This window comes from Polypterus senegalus, chromosome 8, assembly GCF_016835505.1.
Source record: "Polypterus senegalus isolate Bchr_013 chromosome 8, ASM1683550v1, whole genome shotgun sequence".
In the NCBI taxonomy this organism is placed as follows: Eukaryota; Metazoa; Chordata; class Cladistia; order Polypteriformes; family Polypteridae; genus Polypterus; species Polypterus senegalus.
The window spans coordinates 27,018,634-27,034,032 of record NC_053161.1 but is presented as its reverse complement, the minus strand read 5'-3'; the positions used below and the strand labels follow the sequence as shown (position 1 = coordinate 27,034,032).

Genomic DNA, 15,399 nt, shown 5'->3' with positions numbered 1-15,399 from the left:
GGCCTGAATCACAAATTAAAGAGAAAGAAAGTACTGTCTCACCTACCAGGTTTAAACACTAAAATAGTATTTTTACAGGAGACCCATTTACTAAGCAAGGATCAGTTCCGGCTGCAAAAAGACTGGACCGGCCAAATATTCCATTCTAGCATTACGAAGAAAACTAGAAGTGTGGGAATTCTCATACATAGAACAGTCTCATTTGCAGCTTCAGATGTAGTATTAGATCCTGAAGGGAGATATGTGATGGTCATGGGGTAACTTATCTAACTGTAAAATGATTTTCATAAATGCTTATACACCTAATGTCAATGATAAGGAATTTATACAAAATTTATTTGCATCCATTCCCAATGTGAGCACTCATAAAATTATAATGGCTGGGTACTTTAATTGTGTTTTAAATCCATTCTTAGATAGGACTTTTATCACAGAGGGGATGACATCTAACACTGCATTGATAATTACAAAGTTTATAACTGATCACAACTTATCAGACCCCTGGAGGTTTTTAAACCCAAACTCAAGAACATATTCTTTCTACTCACCAGTACATCATTGCTACTCAAGAATTGATTTTTTTCTTTATAGATAATAATTTCTTGCCTATGATTAAATCTTGCAATTACAATGCTATTGTTATTTCTGACCATGCCCCTCTGATCTTGGAGCTAAAGTCATTATGCCCTACACACTCACCTCACAGATGGCGTCTCAACCCGCTTCTATTACCAGATGAAAATTGCACAGAATTTATATCAAAACAAATCAATTTCTTCCTAGAGACAAATACATCCTCAGAGATTTCACAAGGAATACTCTGGGAAACTCTTAAGGCCTTTTTAAGAGGACAGATTATTTCATATCTTTCCCACAGAAATAAATTAGAAACCAAGAAAGTAGCAGAGCTAAAAGCAAATTACTAGAATAGATGAAGAACATGTCAGGCTTCCAAGCGAGGTTCTACATAGGAAAAGGCAGGCTCTGCATTCAGAACTAAACCTCTTGACAACTAAAGAAACTGAACAACTAATTTATAAATCCAGACATCATTACTATGAACACGAGAGAAAGCTAATACGCTTTTAGCTCAACAAATTCACAAGCAAAAAGTCCGCAACGCAATCCCAGTAATCACCAACACGAACTGAGACAAAATCATCGACCACAGAAATAAAATGCACACATTTAGAGACTACTATAAATCCTTATATTCTACTGAGTTTAAAGAAGAGAACACACAATCTAATGCATTTCTGGATACATTACAGATACCACAAATAGACACTTTTAGTGCGGAGGAACTCAATAAACCTCTGGCGTTATCAGAATTACCAGATGCTATAAAGTCACTTCAAGCTGGGAAAGCAGCAGGCCCTGATGGCTACCCTGTAGAATTTTATAAGAAATTCTCCGCTCAGCTAGCTCCCCTCCCATTAGTAACATTTACAGAAGTTAGAGGCAATCAAGCTCTTCCTCAAACTTTTTGCCAAGCATTAATCACCGTTTTCCTAAACAAAATAAGGACTTATTACAATATGCATCATGCAGACCAATTTCACTTTTGAATAATGAAGTTAAAATACTCTCAAAAATCATAGCTAGAAGGATGGAGAAAGTGCTCCCTTCGATAATATCACAAGATCAAACTGGATTTATCAAGGGTCGATACTTATCTTCAAATCTTCGACGCCTATTTAATGTAATATACTCACCAACTAAGTCAAACACCCCAGAAATATTATTATCATTGGATGCAGAAAAAGCATTTGACATGATTAAATGAAAATACCTTTTTACTACATTAGAGAAATTTGGGTTTGGCCCGAACATTTGTGCATGGATCAAACTACTGTATACCAATCCAGAAGCTTCAATTTGTATCAACAACTTTTGTTCAGACTACTTTAAACTAGAACGTGGTACAAGACAAGGATGCCCCTTGTCACCGCTGCTGTTTGCAATCATCATTGAACCACTGGCAATACAATGTCAAAATGCTGATCAGATAAAGGGGATTATCAGAGAGGGACTGGAACAGAAAAATTCTCTTTATGCAGATGATATGGTACTGTATATATCAGACCCACACATCTCTGAGCCTGCAGTCTTAACAACATTTACAGAATTTCAAAAGATCTCCGGTCTCAGAATTAATCTGAACAAAAGTGTACTCTTTCTAGTGAATTCTCAAGCATATAATATTAGATTAGACACCCTACCTTTTATCATTGCATATCAGTTTCAATATCTCAGGGTAACATTGTTAAGATGAATATTCTTCCTAAGCTCCTTTTTTATTTCAAAACATTCCAATATACATCAATAAATAATTTTTTAAGCAATTAGATTCAACAATAACCTCATTTATTTGGAACTCAAAAACATCCATGTATCCAAAGAGCGACACTACAAAAACAAAAGGCAGAAGGTGGCATGGCTCTACCCAACTTCCAGTTTTATTACTGGGCAGCAAACATACAAGCTATAAAAACCTGGACACAAATAGAGGAACATACGCAGGCCTGGTCTGCAATAGAACTAAAATCCTGCAGTACTTTATATTCCCTGCTCTGTGCCCCAATAAATGCAAGTTATCGGCAGTATACTAATAACCCAATTGTGCTTCACTCACTTAGAATATGGAACCACTGTAGAAAGCATTTTAAGATGGATAATCTTTTATCAGTGGCACCTCTGCAAGAGAACCTTTCAACCTTCACAAACATATGCAGTTTTTGATATCTGGAAAAAATTGGGGATTAACTTGATTCGAGAACTTTATACAGACAAAGTCTTTGCATTCCATGAAAAATTACAATCTAAATTTAACATTCCAGCTACATATTTCTTTCACTATCTTCAAATTAGGAACTTTGTTAAACAGAACCTGCCAGATTGTCCTCATCTTGCACCCTCATCCATGCTGGAAAAAATATTGCTCAATTTCAAGGACTCAGACACCATCTCTGCAATATATAAAATTAGTTTACAGTCCCTCCCTTTCAAAGATCCAAGAGGATACTGGGAAAAAGATCTCTCAATTAATAAATCAGAAAAGGAGTGGAAAATAGCAATCCAGAGAATTCACTCGAGTTCCATATGCGCAAAGCATACAATTATTCAACTCAAAATTATATATTGAGCACATCTGTCTTGCATAAAACTGTCCAAAATGTTTCCAGGGCAAGATCCAACCTGCGAACGCTGCAATCAAGTCCTAGCCTCACTGGGTCACATGTTTTGGGCCTGCACCAAATTAACGTCACTCTGGACCAAAATTTTTAATTACCTTTCAGACAGCCTTGGTCTCACAATCCCTCCTAACCCATTAACAGCTGTGTTTGGGGTTCTTCCAGATGGGTTTAAAGTGGAGAAGGACAAAAAAACTGTGACTGCATTCATTACACTTTTGGCACGCAGACTTATTTTGCTAAACTGGAAGAATCCTAACTCTCCTCTTTTAAGTCAGTGGAAAACTGTTGTTTTATACTATTTGAAATTGGAAAAAATCAAATACTCAGTTAATGGATCTGTGCAGTTTTTTTCTAAACATGGCAGGATCTAATCAGTAACATTTTAGAATAAGCTCTTAAAGCACAGAGGAAGCAATTTTTTCTGTATTTCTTTTTCTTCTCCATTCATCTCTATTGGCTTATCAAACTCATCAATTTAGGTATGTTTACAAGCCTTACGTTTTATTCCATTGGCCTTGTTCTCTCTCTCAGGGGTGGGGGTCGATTTGTTCTCAATCCTACTTTTTGTAAACATTGATTGATTTGTATGGAATGATTGCAATAAAATTAATTAAAATTTAAAAACAACAAAAAAAAAAACCAAAACCTGTTGGCCACTTGCTAATACTACAAGTAAATTTTGGGATGTCTACAGATTTCTGAGAAAATGTAGCTCCTACTTTACCATTAAAATCCTAATGATTAAAAAGCTGCTACCACAGCACTGATCCTTTGGTCTGTCCATTATGACCTCTTCCCTGTGATTTATAAGTTTAAAGTGTCATCCAAAACAATTCATACTCAGCTGCAAACCACTCCAGTGCACACCCGATATCACAGTCTGTTCAAGCCAAGAGAAAATGATCTGTACACAGTAGAAATGCAAACCTTTACTTTCCAAACTACATATCCTCCAATGCTTGGCTGTGCTTAATATCCTGTTTTTAAAAACTGAGGGGGCCTGACTTAACAAATAGTATGGAAAACTAACTGACAATGCCTGTATATACTATAAATACCATGTAAACAGTTCAGAATGCTTTTCAAACTATATACATATATAAACAATTTTTCTTCACCATATTTGTGCTCTATACTATACAGTATATTAGTTGTATATTGTTTTTTGGAGGCGCAGAATTTACAAATAACTTTAGTTGAAAAATGTTATGGACTTTAAACTGCTCTATAATTAAAAATAGAAGAATATGCTGTGTATAAAAGTAAATTATTATCATTGTTTCTTTTGCCTTTGCTGTTTTTGCGTGCCAAGTTCAAATCAAGTTGTTGTTGTTGTTGATCCTTTGTTGCTATCATCCTACTACTGAAGCAGAGAGCAGCTGGCAAGTGCCTTGCATCCCACTTGAAGTCCGAGAAGCATTTGGACGTCATATCACTCCAACACCATTGCCAATATTCTCCTGGATTGCCCTGCCAAAAGAAAATTCTGCCCTTCTGAGACACGTCTTCTGGACTACTGTAAGGAAATCTAGAAAATGTTGCAGACAACAGTAACACTCTAGTAAAATGAAAAGTAATGCAAAAGACAATGGAACCAATGTGCTGTTTAGTCAGAAACAATAAAGAAAGTGAGTGATTATAATTTTCTAAAAAAAATTTTTCTATTAATGTGAAATGGCCTCAAATCTGTTACACTTGGGTTGAAAGTGGTTCCAAAATCAAAACACAACCTAATCTTATTCATAAGAGAGTTTGATAATTAAATACACAATTTTTCTTAATCCTACTCAGTTGCTTCATTGATGCAATGATAAGATACACAAATTATGCAAAGAACATTTTTTTTGCAGTTTATTTAATTGCCTGTGTCCATAAACTAGTATTTTGTTATTCTGTTGAAGGAAAAGCAGATGCACATACCCCACATATGCAGATAATGAAAATCAGCCAAAACCCTTGACACATGTGACCAAATAACCTTTCCCTAGACTGCAGTGTATATTTTCATCAATGCTATTCATTGTTTGCACACACACACAAGCCGACTTTCTTTCTTCAGTTTTTCCCAATGACATACTGCAGTACTTTTAAAAATGTTAGCATCTCTAAAAAATAGCTCTATTTTAAACCAGTTCAGGGGATGAAACTATTAGTGGAAAGCCTTAATTAGTAGTTTTAATGAGAAAAAAATGTTTGTGTCTTTGTGATCATCAGATATTATTTAAAAACTAAATCACCCAAGTATTTTGCTAAGCAGAAATTTGTGCTGGGCTGCACACATTAACATTTTTAGAAATGCATTGATCGCAAGATTTACTCATCAACAAGGCTGTCTTTTGTGAAAGGTTTACAATCGGCAAAGCTGAGAGAAAGATCAAAGGGTCACGTCTAGACAAAATCTAATTATAACTGACATTTCCCATCTTAAATGGAAGCTCTTCAGAGCTGGTGGCCACTACTTAGCTGTAGAGCAAGCAAAAGACTAGTTGCCCAAGTTACCACTTTTAAAAGAAAATATGTGTGAGTAAATGAGCATTTGGCCAGGAGCTCAATCGACTTTTCTCTCTGTAGTAAAAGATCAGATAAGGAAAGAGAAAACAGGAGACTACATATTTGAGCAACCACAAAAAAGCAAGTGTTTCTGCTGTACATTAACTTTGTCAGTACAGAAAAAAAAACATACCAATTAGAAGACACTTACTCAAGAAATTCAGTAATGTACTTGCGACTGCACTTCGACCATGACCATGGACTTGTGTTGTAGTTCAGGGTTGGGGCCATAACATGATATTCCTGCTTTCCCCCAACGTCCTTGCATTTAATTCTGTCATCATGAGGCATGTTGAAACTAGAAAAAAAGACAAAACACCATGATTAAATGGCAGAAAAACAGACTAGCTCATTTTTCAAACCATACTCCATTTGCCCATAATCTTGCGATGAAAAAGCTGTTTATGAAAATGGATGAATGGATTAGTAGCAGGGTAGACAATGACAAGAATACTTTTGGCTTTCTATACACTTAACAAAATTATAGAACTAGTTCAGAATGTTTGAAAAACTATCCTCTAGTAAAATATCCACAATAATATGTGAGAAAGGAGTTCATAAGATTCATGAAGGACTGTTAAGTTATTTCTTGCTTCTGAAAATACCATTGGCAGTCGAGCCAAGTGTTAACCATCTCCACTAGAACCAGAATAAAGGAGACAATTTCTTCTGAGTAACTATGTGGGTGTACACATTGAGATACTTTAAGGGATGTCAAATGGTTTTATTTTAACATCCAAAACTCTGGAACTTGATATAAACAATATCTATATTGAGATTAACTACACCCAGTTTCAAATTAGTTTAATTCATAACAGTTCACTATCTATTTCATATCTGATATATTGACTAAATTTCACCCCAGAAGGGGAGTGCAAAAACCCTTCATTCAAAAAAATAAAACACATACTTAAACAAAGAAATCCAGCTTGATACTGGAAAATATTAACTGTAACAGGTTAGAATGGTAAATCCTGGAGTTTTAATAATTATATGTAAAACAACAATTAATATTAAAGGGAAACATTGACTTTTAATGTTTTAGTAGTAAAAACTCCTCTTTCATGTGGATAAAAATTACAGCATGAAATGATGCACTTATTTTCCTATAATTCACCAAAGAACAGTGAAATAACTGGTCTAGTATTGAGATGGTGGAAGAACTTGTAAAGCAGCATTAAAAAAGGGAAACGTGTGACTGTTACATTTTGAAATCAATTATATTAATATTTGAATTAAAATGAGATTCTTACAATATCTTTAAACTGAAAGTAAATTCAAACTACAGTAGAATATCAAAAATTAAATACATTAAATATATGAAAATTTTCATCTAGGAAACAGCATGTGGCATGTTGGTTTTTTATGCATATATATCAACATGTTTACTTTTGTAATATTTATAATTTGATAGTTCTGATTAAACCTGGAAGATGTGTACCAAATGTAGCATCAACTTGAAGAATGAATGAAAAACTTCCAGCATATGCTAAAGTACTGTTACTGCCAGTCTTGGTCCTTTTTACACATTGATAAAAGATAAAATAAATCTTAAGGTTTGTCTGTGTACCACTTTTATAAGTTTGCACAGTCACTACTGTCATATGTACTGTACAAAGTACAATATAATTCCTAACTTGCACATAACAGTCAAAATGCAACACTTCACCAGTCTCAATCACAGTGATTATAACTACCATTTGAAACTTCTGTCTTCCTTACCCAAAAACGCTTGATGAACATTAATGCACTTTTTTACTATTTTACCTTTGTGGATGCTTTTAGTGAATCATTCCCATGCAAAACTGTAAGACATATAATGTAGTATGCTGTCACTGAAAATTAAAATGAAAAGAGTCTATGACTAGTTTATGTACCAAATTTCAATTCTTCTTACTGTATGAACAATTGTGTTTTTGTTTTCATTCTGCCCATACTAACTCATTACTAGGAAGCCTCAGACCAAGCTTATCTTCCACAATGAGTGTTGTTGTCTCTCTGTTTCAAGTGACCTTGTACACCCCAAATAGATGTGTAAAACACGGGTCAAAGATCATTTTAATTGGACAGGGAACTCACTTGGCGCTCTACCAGTATGTCTTCTAGTTTTGGTTGCTACCATTACCTTACCTCACAACTGCACTGTACATGTAATGGAAACAGCAGATGCCCTTGACATTGTGTAGGGACTTACTAACAAATAACACCTGGATCCCTGACCGGCTACTGTCTGTCTAGAGTAGCATGTTGTAACTATGTCTGAATAGGCTTTTCTCTGGGTATTTACATTTCTCTCCCGCATTCCAAACATATACATGTTGGATAAACAGGTGCCTCTGAACCTCATCAAGAGTTGGTTGCCACCTTGGTGGCAGGAGAGTTTCTGCCTACATACTGTAAGTCCCTCATATTCAAAAAACTGGGTTCATGAAATAGATGATAAACCAACACAGAAATAGATACCCATTAGACTAAAAGGTAGGACTGTGCTGTACCTTTGTATTGTGAGCCCATGCATTTTGGATTAGTTTGTGCAGTCTTTTTTCTTTGTCTGCTCTGTTTAATAGCTACACTGTTTAAGAGTTTTGGAGCTATGGACTTTACATTTTTCACTTAAATATATTGTGCAGATGAACCAGTAAAATTTACAAATGTTTGTATTTACTCCTCTGCAACCCCATAACATACACACAAAGACAGAATAGCTACTGTTTTGTGCTTCTTTTCCTCCCATTAGCTGACAGTCTAAAATCAAAAATGATGAGCAGACTTTAAACATTAATATCCGATTATGGGCTTTTATTGTTAAAAATCAATTTTAGACAAACATACACAACTTTAAAAAACAATGGGAATAATATGAAAGACCTAACCCAAAATCAGATGGATAAAATTACAAAACATATCTATAAAAGACCCAGGGCCTCATGTATTGTATAATTCACACTAATATATGGTGTATGGACAAAACTAGAAATGTGCGTGTACACAAAAAAATCCAGAAGCATATAACTGTGTGTACATCAAATTCTACGCACTTCCCCTTTATAAAACCCAAAGAATGTCAAATTTAATGCACATACACATGCCTACAGCCACACCCAGAATTTTACATATTTGAATATACAAATCAATATAAATAGCCTTTTTTGTTCAGTGTTTTGTTAAAAGACAATGGCAAAAGCACATGGAAAAATGAAGGATTTCAGCGACTGCAATGTGGAGGCAAGAAAAATTTTCTATTTGTTGGCTTAATCAGTGTTATAAGCAACAAAAGTACGTTGATAGAGTGATACAGCATAGCGCAGACACTTAAAAGTTCAAGTTTAGAAAGTCACACAGTGTCCAAAAAAAAAAAAAAGAAGTGGTCAGATATCAAAGTTGACATGAAAAGCTAGTTGCAGCCCATCGTCTGTTTATTCTGTTTCAAACAATATTACAAAAGGGCAGCACGGTGGCGCAGTGGTAGCGCTGCTGCCTTGCAGTAAGAAGACCTGGGTTCACTTCCCGGGTTTGCATGTTGTCTGCATGGGTTTCCTCTAGGTGCTCCAGTTTCCTCCCACAGTCCAAAGACATGCAGGTTAGGTGCATTGGCGATCCTAAATTGTCCCTAGTGTGTGCTTGGGTGTGTGTGCGTGTGCCCTGCGGTGGGCTGGCACCTTGCCTGGGTTTGTTCCTGCCTTGCGCCCTGTGCTGCCAGGGATTGGCTCCAGCAGACCCCTGTGGCCCTCTGTTAGAATATAGTGGGTTGGAAAATGACTGACTGACAATATTACAAAAGATGACCCTCTTGCTTAGAACACAACTCCAGGTGCTGCTGTTCCTAGCACATCTTTGGGTACTGGCTGCACACACACTTCTGCCTCGGAAACCACTAGGCAACCATCTGGCTGCATGCTGGATATTGTTCTGGAGTCACATAATGCATTAGTGGATGTTGTAAGAGATGTGGGCAATGAACTAAGGAATATAAACGCTGTACTATGTGATACTGACCACAAATTAAATGAATTGGTTACAAAATAAATGCTGCATCTGATTACCTGATTTTACATTCTGCTAATTACATTTGAATGAAGTTGTAACACTGTCCGATTTGGCTGATCATTTGGTGGGTCAGCGTCAGGTTCATCATACCGCATCTCTTCAGGTATGGGTAAGCCATGATTGTGTGCCACATTATGCAGCACACTGCATGCTTGCACAATGCAACACACTTTCTGTGGACTATAAAGCAGCACATTAATAGAGTGAAAATGCCTTTATAGTGTAGCATTGGTGCTAAGCACCACAACAGATAGATTCTCTGATCTTTAAATGGCTCTTTAAGGTGACTCACTATCCTTAAAAGGACTGTTTGTCTTTTGCAGCACTATTTGGGAAAAGCACCTGCGACTGTGCAGAGCTGCCAGTTTTATAGGTTGTCCTGTTATAGCTGATGTAATGCCAGCTCGTTCTTTAAATGATTTGTTCCATGGCACTGTTGTAGCAGCAATGTATGTGCAGTTGTCCAATCCAATTACATTTGGAAAAACGGACGTTACTGCGAATTGCACTTTGATGTTTGCCTGTTCAACCACAGCATAAGGAAATCTTATATATCTGGATGACTGAGAAATACCCAATTGGTCAGCCAGCTCACGTTAAAAAGCTCCTATGGCTAAAAACCTGAGAATGGACAGAACTTGCAAAGGAGCAGGTAGAGCACAATTCCTCAAAGACTGCCTTTATAAAACCAGAGACAATTCAACACCCCGCTCAAAAGGATAGCTCCTGAAAATCGAAATCAACTTAGAAGCCAGTCACGATCATCTCCAAATACAGACTCTCTTCTAATTCATCCATTTGCAATGTCTTCCAACAACGCTAAAGCAGCCATGGTAGTTGGAAGAGTTTGGCCATTCCGTGCACCGTTATATTGTTATAGAATGATTACAATAAAGTTAAATAAATTTGTAAACGCTCTGTTTGATAAAGCCCACGTCATGGATGCAATTATGTAAAAGAAGGGAAACAACACAGTGACTATAGCACTACTTTGACTCTGGGTGCCACCAGTTTACAAAATCAAGCAGAAAAGTACACAAGATGTGAGGCTGCAGTGAAAATGTGTGTGGCTTTATGCCTAGTGAGCTTTGAAACGGGCGTACGCAATATTTTTGTGCGTATGTACCATTTATTTATGAGGCTCCCCGATTTTAAGACCTCACACTGTGGGTTGCCTGAATATTAAACATTACAAAGGAAGGTTTTAGTTGCATATAGCAAATCAGATCCTATTTATTGTTCAGTCACAAAATTTTCAGCAAGAGCTTCTTGTTTTGTATTTGCATTGTCCTTTTTACTCGCTCAGTTCTTTTTTGCTCTTTTTTTTTTTTCTCACTTTTACCTTTTCACACTTCATGTTTTCTCAATTAGTATTACAATTTTGAGTTGGGTCATGTGTTTAAATTTCCAGCTGCAGTTTTGATTATGTGTTAGAATTTTCTGGTCTCTTTTTATGTCTTCAGTTTGCATTTGTGCTACACATTTACATTTCTTGCATTGTAAATCAGGGTCACCAAGTATAAAAACAGTTAATTTAAAAAATATCATAATACATTAGGCTGCATGGTGGTGCAGTGGTAGCGCTGCTGCCTCGCAGTTAGGAGACCCGGGTTTGCTTCCCTGGTCCTCCCTGCATGAAGTTTGCATGTTCTCCCTGTGTCTGCGTGGGGGCGCTCCTGTTTCCTCCCACAGTCCAAAGACACGCCGGTTAGGTGGACTGGCAATTCTAAATTGGCCCTAGTGTGTGCTTGGTGTGTGGGTGTTTTTGTGTGTGTCCTGTGGTGGGTTGGCACCCTGCCCAGGATTGGTTCCTGCCTTATGCCCTGTGTTGGCTGGGTTTGGCTCCAGCAGACCCTCGTGACCCTGTGTTCGGTTTCAGCGGGTTGGAAAATGGATGGATGGATGGATCACACTACATTATTTTAAAAATGAAATACCATTTGCAGTTTGTTATCTTTCTTATTTTGCTGTTTTGTACAGAATTTTCCAAAGTAAGTGAAATTCTATTTCAGGTACATAAATCCATTTACCTCTGTATGTTACTCAAAGCGTAAATTAGTGTAAAGTACAAGTAAAATACTGAACACATTAAAACCAAAGACAGGCTTTGACATATGGTACTGTAAAACATATTAATTTAACTTTTTACAAATTAGAAAAAATTATATTGCACATTAAGTCTATCAGGAATAACAAAACAATTTTGTTTAATATGGCATCTGAACATTATCTTAAGGGACTATGTATATATTGTATAATCACTTATAAATAATGGACTGGTCCAAATTATTAATTTCTACTTTTATAGTAGTGAACTTTTTGCACTGGACCACTAGAGGGAGATCTAGCCTGGTGTCCTTTCAGCAGGAGCTCCACACTCCTTGGCAGCTTCAGGGAATCAGTTGAACCTGGAAACACCAATAACGTACCAGAGGATGAGCTTTGCGAATGAGGACAAGTGCAAGAGGTGGTGTAAATTGTTACAGTGCTTTTATTTACAGTTTCCAAAAGTGCAGTGCAGATATCTTTAGTTAATAATTAAATAATCAATAAAAATGATGTGCAAAGTGGAGGTTAAAGAGTTCAAACAATAAATAATTCTTTAAAATGAGGTTAAAATCAAAAGTAAAATATCATTCTGTAACAAACGCCAAGATGGAAAGACGAGACACACCGAACAGAAGTTAAGCCCAATAACGTGCAAATTTATTCCATAACAAATAATTTACAGCAATCTTCTATCAGAATCAAACTCACAAAAGCTCTGTAAAAATAACAGTTACTTCATCAGGCAGGATATTCTAATCTTGCTGTGTTCTGATCATCATCCAGCGTCTAGTGTCATGTCCCTTTCCCACCTACCCCCATTATCTGCAAGGTTGTATTTATAATGTAATGGGAGAATGACTTAAAAGATATAACAAGAAAGATTCCAGAGGTTACTGGAACACAGAGTTCAACACACCTGTGAAAACCATGCTGTCAATCACATTTCCAGAACCCTCCCTTCTCCAATATGATAATGCTGGCTAATACAAATCTTTTAAAACCATGAGCCTCAGTGCTCCTCTTTAAAACCAACTGGCAATCAAGACTCGGATGTTAACGAAGACCAAGGTCAATCCCACATGTGTGCACATGAATATGCAATTACCTTTTCCTATATCTGCCCCTGGGGCTGCTCCGCCATGCTACCTATGCCCCAACAAAAATGTGAGTGTGTAATTTATTTATTCACCTAAAATGCATATATCACAGAACCACTATATCACAAACTGTCTCAAAGTCAGACATATTTTAATATAATATAGCAGAAAGTGAGTTGAAGGGCAACTCAGCTGGTGAGATTACCTTGAGATCAAGGTTAAGAGCAGAAGTAAGATGTGAGATCCCTTCTTTAAATACCCTCTTCCCATGAGTGACATCTCTGGAGGCCCCAAAGAGGTGGAAACATATTTTTTAACATGTTTAAAGACAGGTCACGATGACATAGTGTGCCAGAAGTCCAACATCTGACATAGTGATTGCAAAGAATATGGTCAATATTGTCCAAAAATGCTGATGACCATCCAAAATAAATTAACACAAAATTGCAACAACAGAATAATAATATAATAAAAATAAGAAATAAATATGCAAAAAATTATAAAATAACAGGAACAGACTCAGTAAGTTCTGAAATGTAAATTCATGACAATCCTGTTTTACAGGATACACATCACTATATGGTGTCATTTTGAGAGCCAAATGTGTATACTATATTCATACTGCACACAGTATACCATACATACATAGAGTATGTACATGCTGTATATTTGTATATACAATACAGATAGATAGATAGATAGATAGATAGATAGATAGATAGATAGATAGATAGATAGATAGATAGATACTTTATTAATCCTAAAGGGAAATTCACATACTCCAGCAGCAGCATACTGAAAACAATATTAAAGAGTGCTAAAAATGCAGGTATAACAGACAATAACTTTGTATAATGTTAACGTTTACTCCCACGGGTGGGACTGAAATGTCGCATAGTGTGGGGGAGGAACGATCTCCTCAGTCTGTCAGTGGAGCAGGACAGTGATAGCAGTCTGTCGCTGAAGCTGTTCCTCTGTCCGGAGATGATACTGTTCAGTGGATGCAGTGGATTCTCCATGACTGACAGGAGTCTGCTCAGCACCTGTCCGTCTGCCACGGATGTCAAACTGACCACCTCCATGCCTACAATAGAGTCTGCCTTCCTCACCAGTTTGTCCAGGTGTGAGGCATCCCACTTCTTTATGCTGTCTCCCCAGCACACCACCACGTGGAAGAGGGCACTCGCCACAACCATCTGATAGAACATCTGCAGCATCTTATTGCAGATGTTGAAGGACACCAGTTTTCTAAGGAAGTATAGTAGGTTCTGTCCTCTCTTGCACAGAGCATCAGTATTGGCAGTCCCATCCAATTTATCATCCAGCTGCAATCCCAGGTATTTATAGGTCTGTACCCTCTGCACACAGTCGACTCTGATAATCACGGGGTCCAGGAGGGACCTGGGTCTCCTGAAATCCACCACCAGCTCCTTGGTTTTGCTGGTGTTCAGGTGTAAGTGGTTTGAGTCGCACCATTTACCAAAGTCCTTGATTAGATTCCTATACCCCCTCCTCCTGCCCACTCCTGATGGAGCCCACAATAGCAGTGTCATCAGCGAACTTTTGCTCGTCACAGGACTCCGAGTTGTATTGGAAGTCCGATGTATATAGGCTGAACAGGACCAGAAAACGTACAGTCCCCTGCGGCGCTCCTGTGTTGCTGACCACAATGTCAGACCTGCAGTTCCTGAGACGCACATACTGAGGTCTGTTTTAGTTTCACCCAGGATTAGGATTTAGATGGCTGCAATTTTGTCCCTTTTGTTTATGGCATTTCCAATTAACTCAGTTAAGTAACCACTTAAACTGAAGAATCACAATCTAATATAATGGATGCCAATCCACTTTAGGTTGCCTGTGGATCTAACTCTTCTAAGAAAGACAGGCCTAAGTCAGTTATTGGTCTGTCCTATTTAAGCTACAGATCCTCCTTTTATGGAGGTTCAATATCTGGTTACTCCTTGTGTATAGCTTGTATGTTCTCTCATTGTCCATATGAGTTGCTTCTGAGTTCTTCAGTTGAATCACACATTCCAAAGAGAACAGACTAGGTGGATTTGAGATGCTGAATTGGCCACTGATGGTGCTGGCGCCACGTTTAGGGATTGATCTTGCCTTGTTCCCGATGCTAGCTGGGATAGGCTTCACCTTCCTCATGAACCTGATAAGTGGGTTCGCAAAACGGATGGATGGATAGAATTAATGTTTACTACTTATTTAATTATTACCACTTAATTATTACTGCTTCTGTCTATTTGTTTTTAATATTTACATGTCCCTGGCCTTTGTCATGAGTAGCTGTAGCCTCTTTCAATAACAATACATACAAAACAAGAATAGACTCTGGATTGGACACTATCCTACCTGAGCAATGTTAGCTAATTTGGAACAGATAAGAGTTACTGATTATTACTAAAAAATGGTGTGATCTGACAGGAAAAACAGGTTTCTGAAAAACA

The 15,399-nt window shown here is 37.2% G+C and overlaps 1 protein-coding gene across 2 annotated transcripts in view; it reads right to left on the bottom strand.

The window, feature by feature from the left end:
- Positions 1 to 15,399, bottom strand: part of LOC120533851 (A disintegrin and metalloproteinase with thrombospondin motifs 20-like) — a 423,413-nt gene that overhangs the window by 254,695 nt on the left and 153,319 nt on the right. For both annotated transcript variants that reach the window (XM_039760893.1, XM_039760894.1), the window contains exon 9: positions 5,899 to 6,045. In XM_039760893.1, coding sequence (XP_039616827.1) covers positions 5,899 to 6,045 — 147 coding nt within the window. The remainder of the gene's footprint in view (positions 1 to 5,898; positions 6,046 to 15,399) is intronic.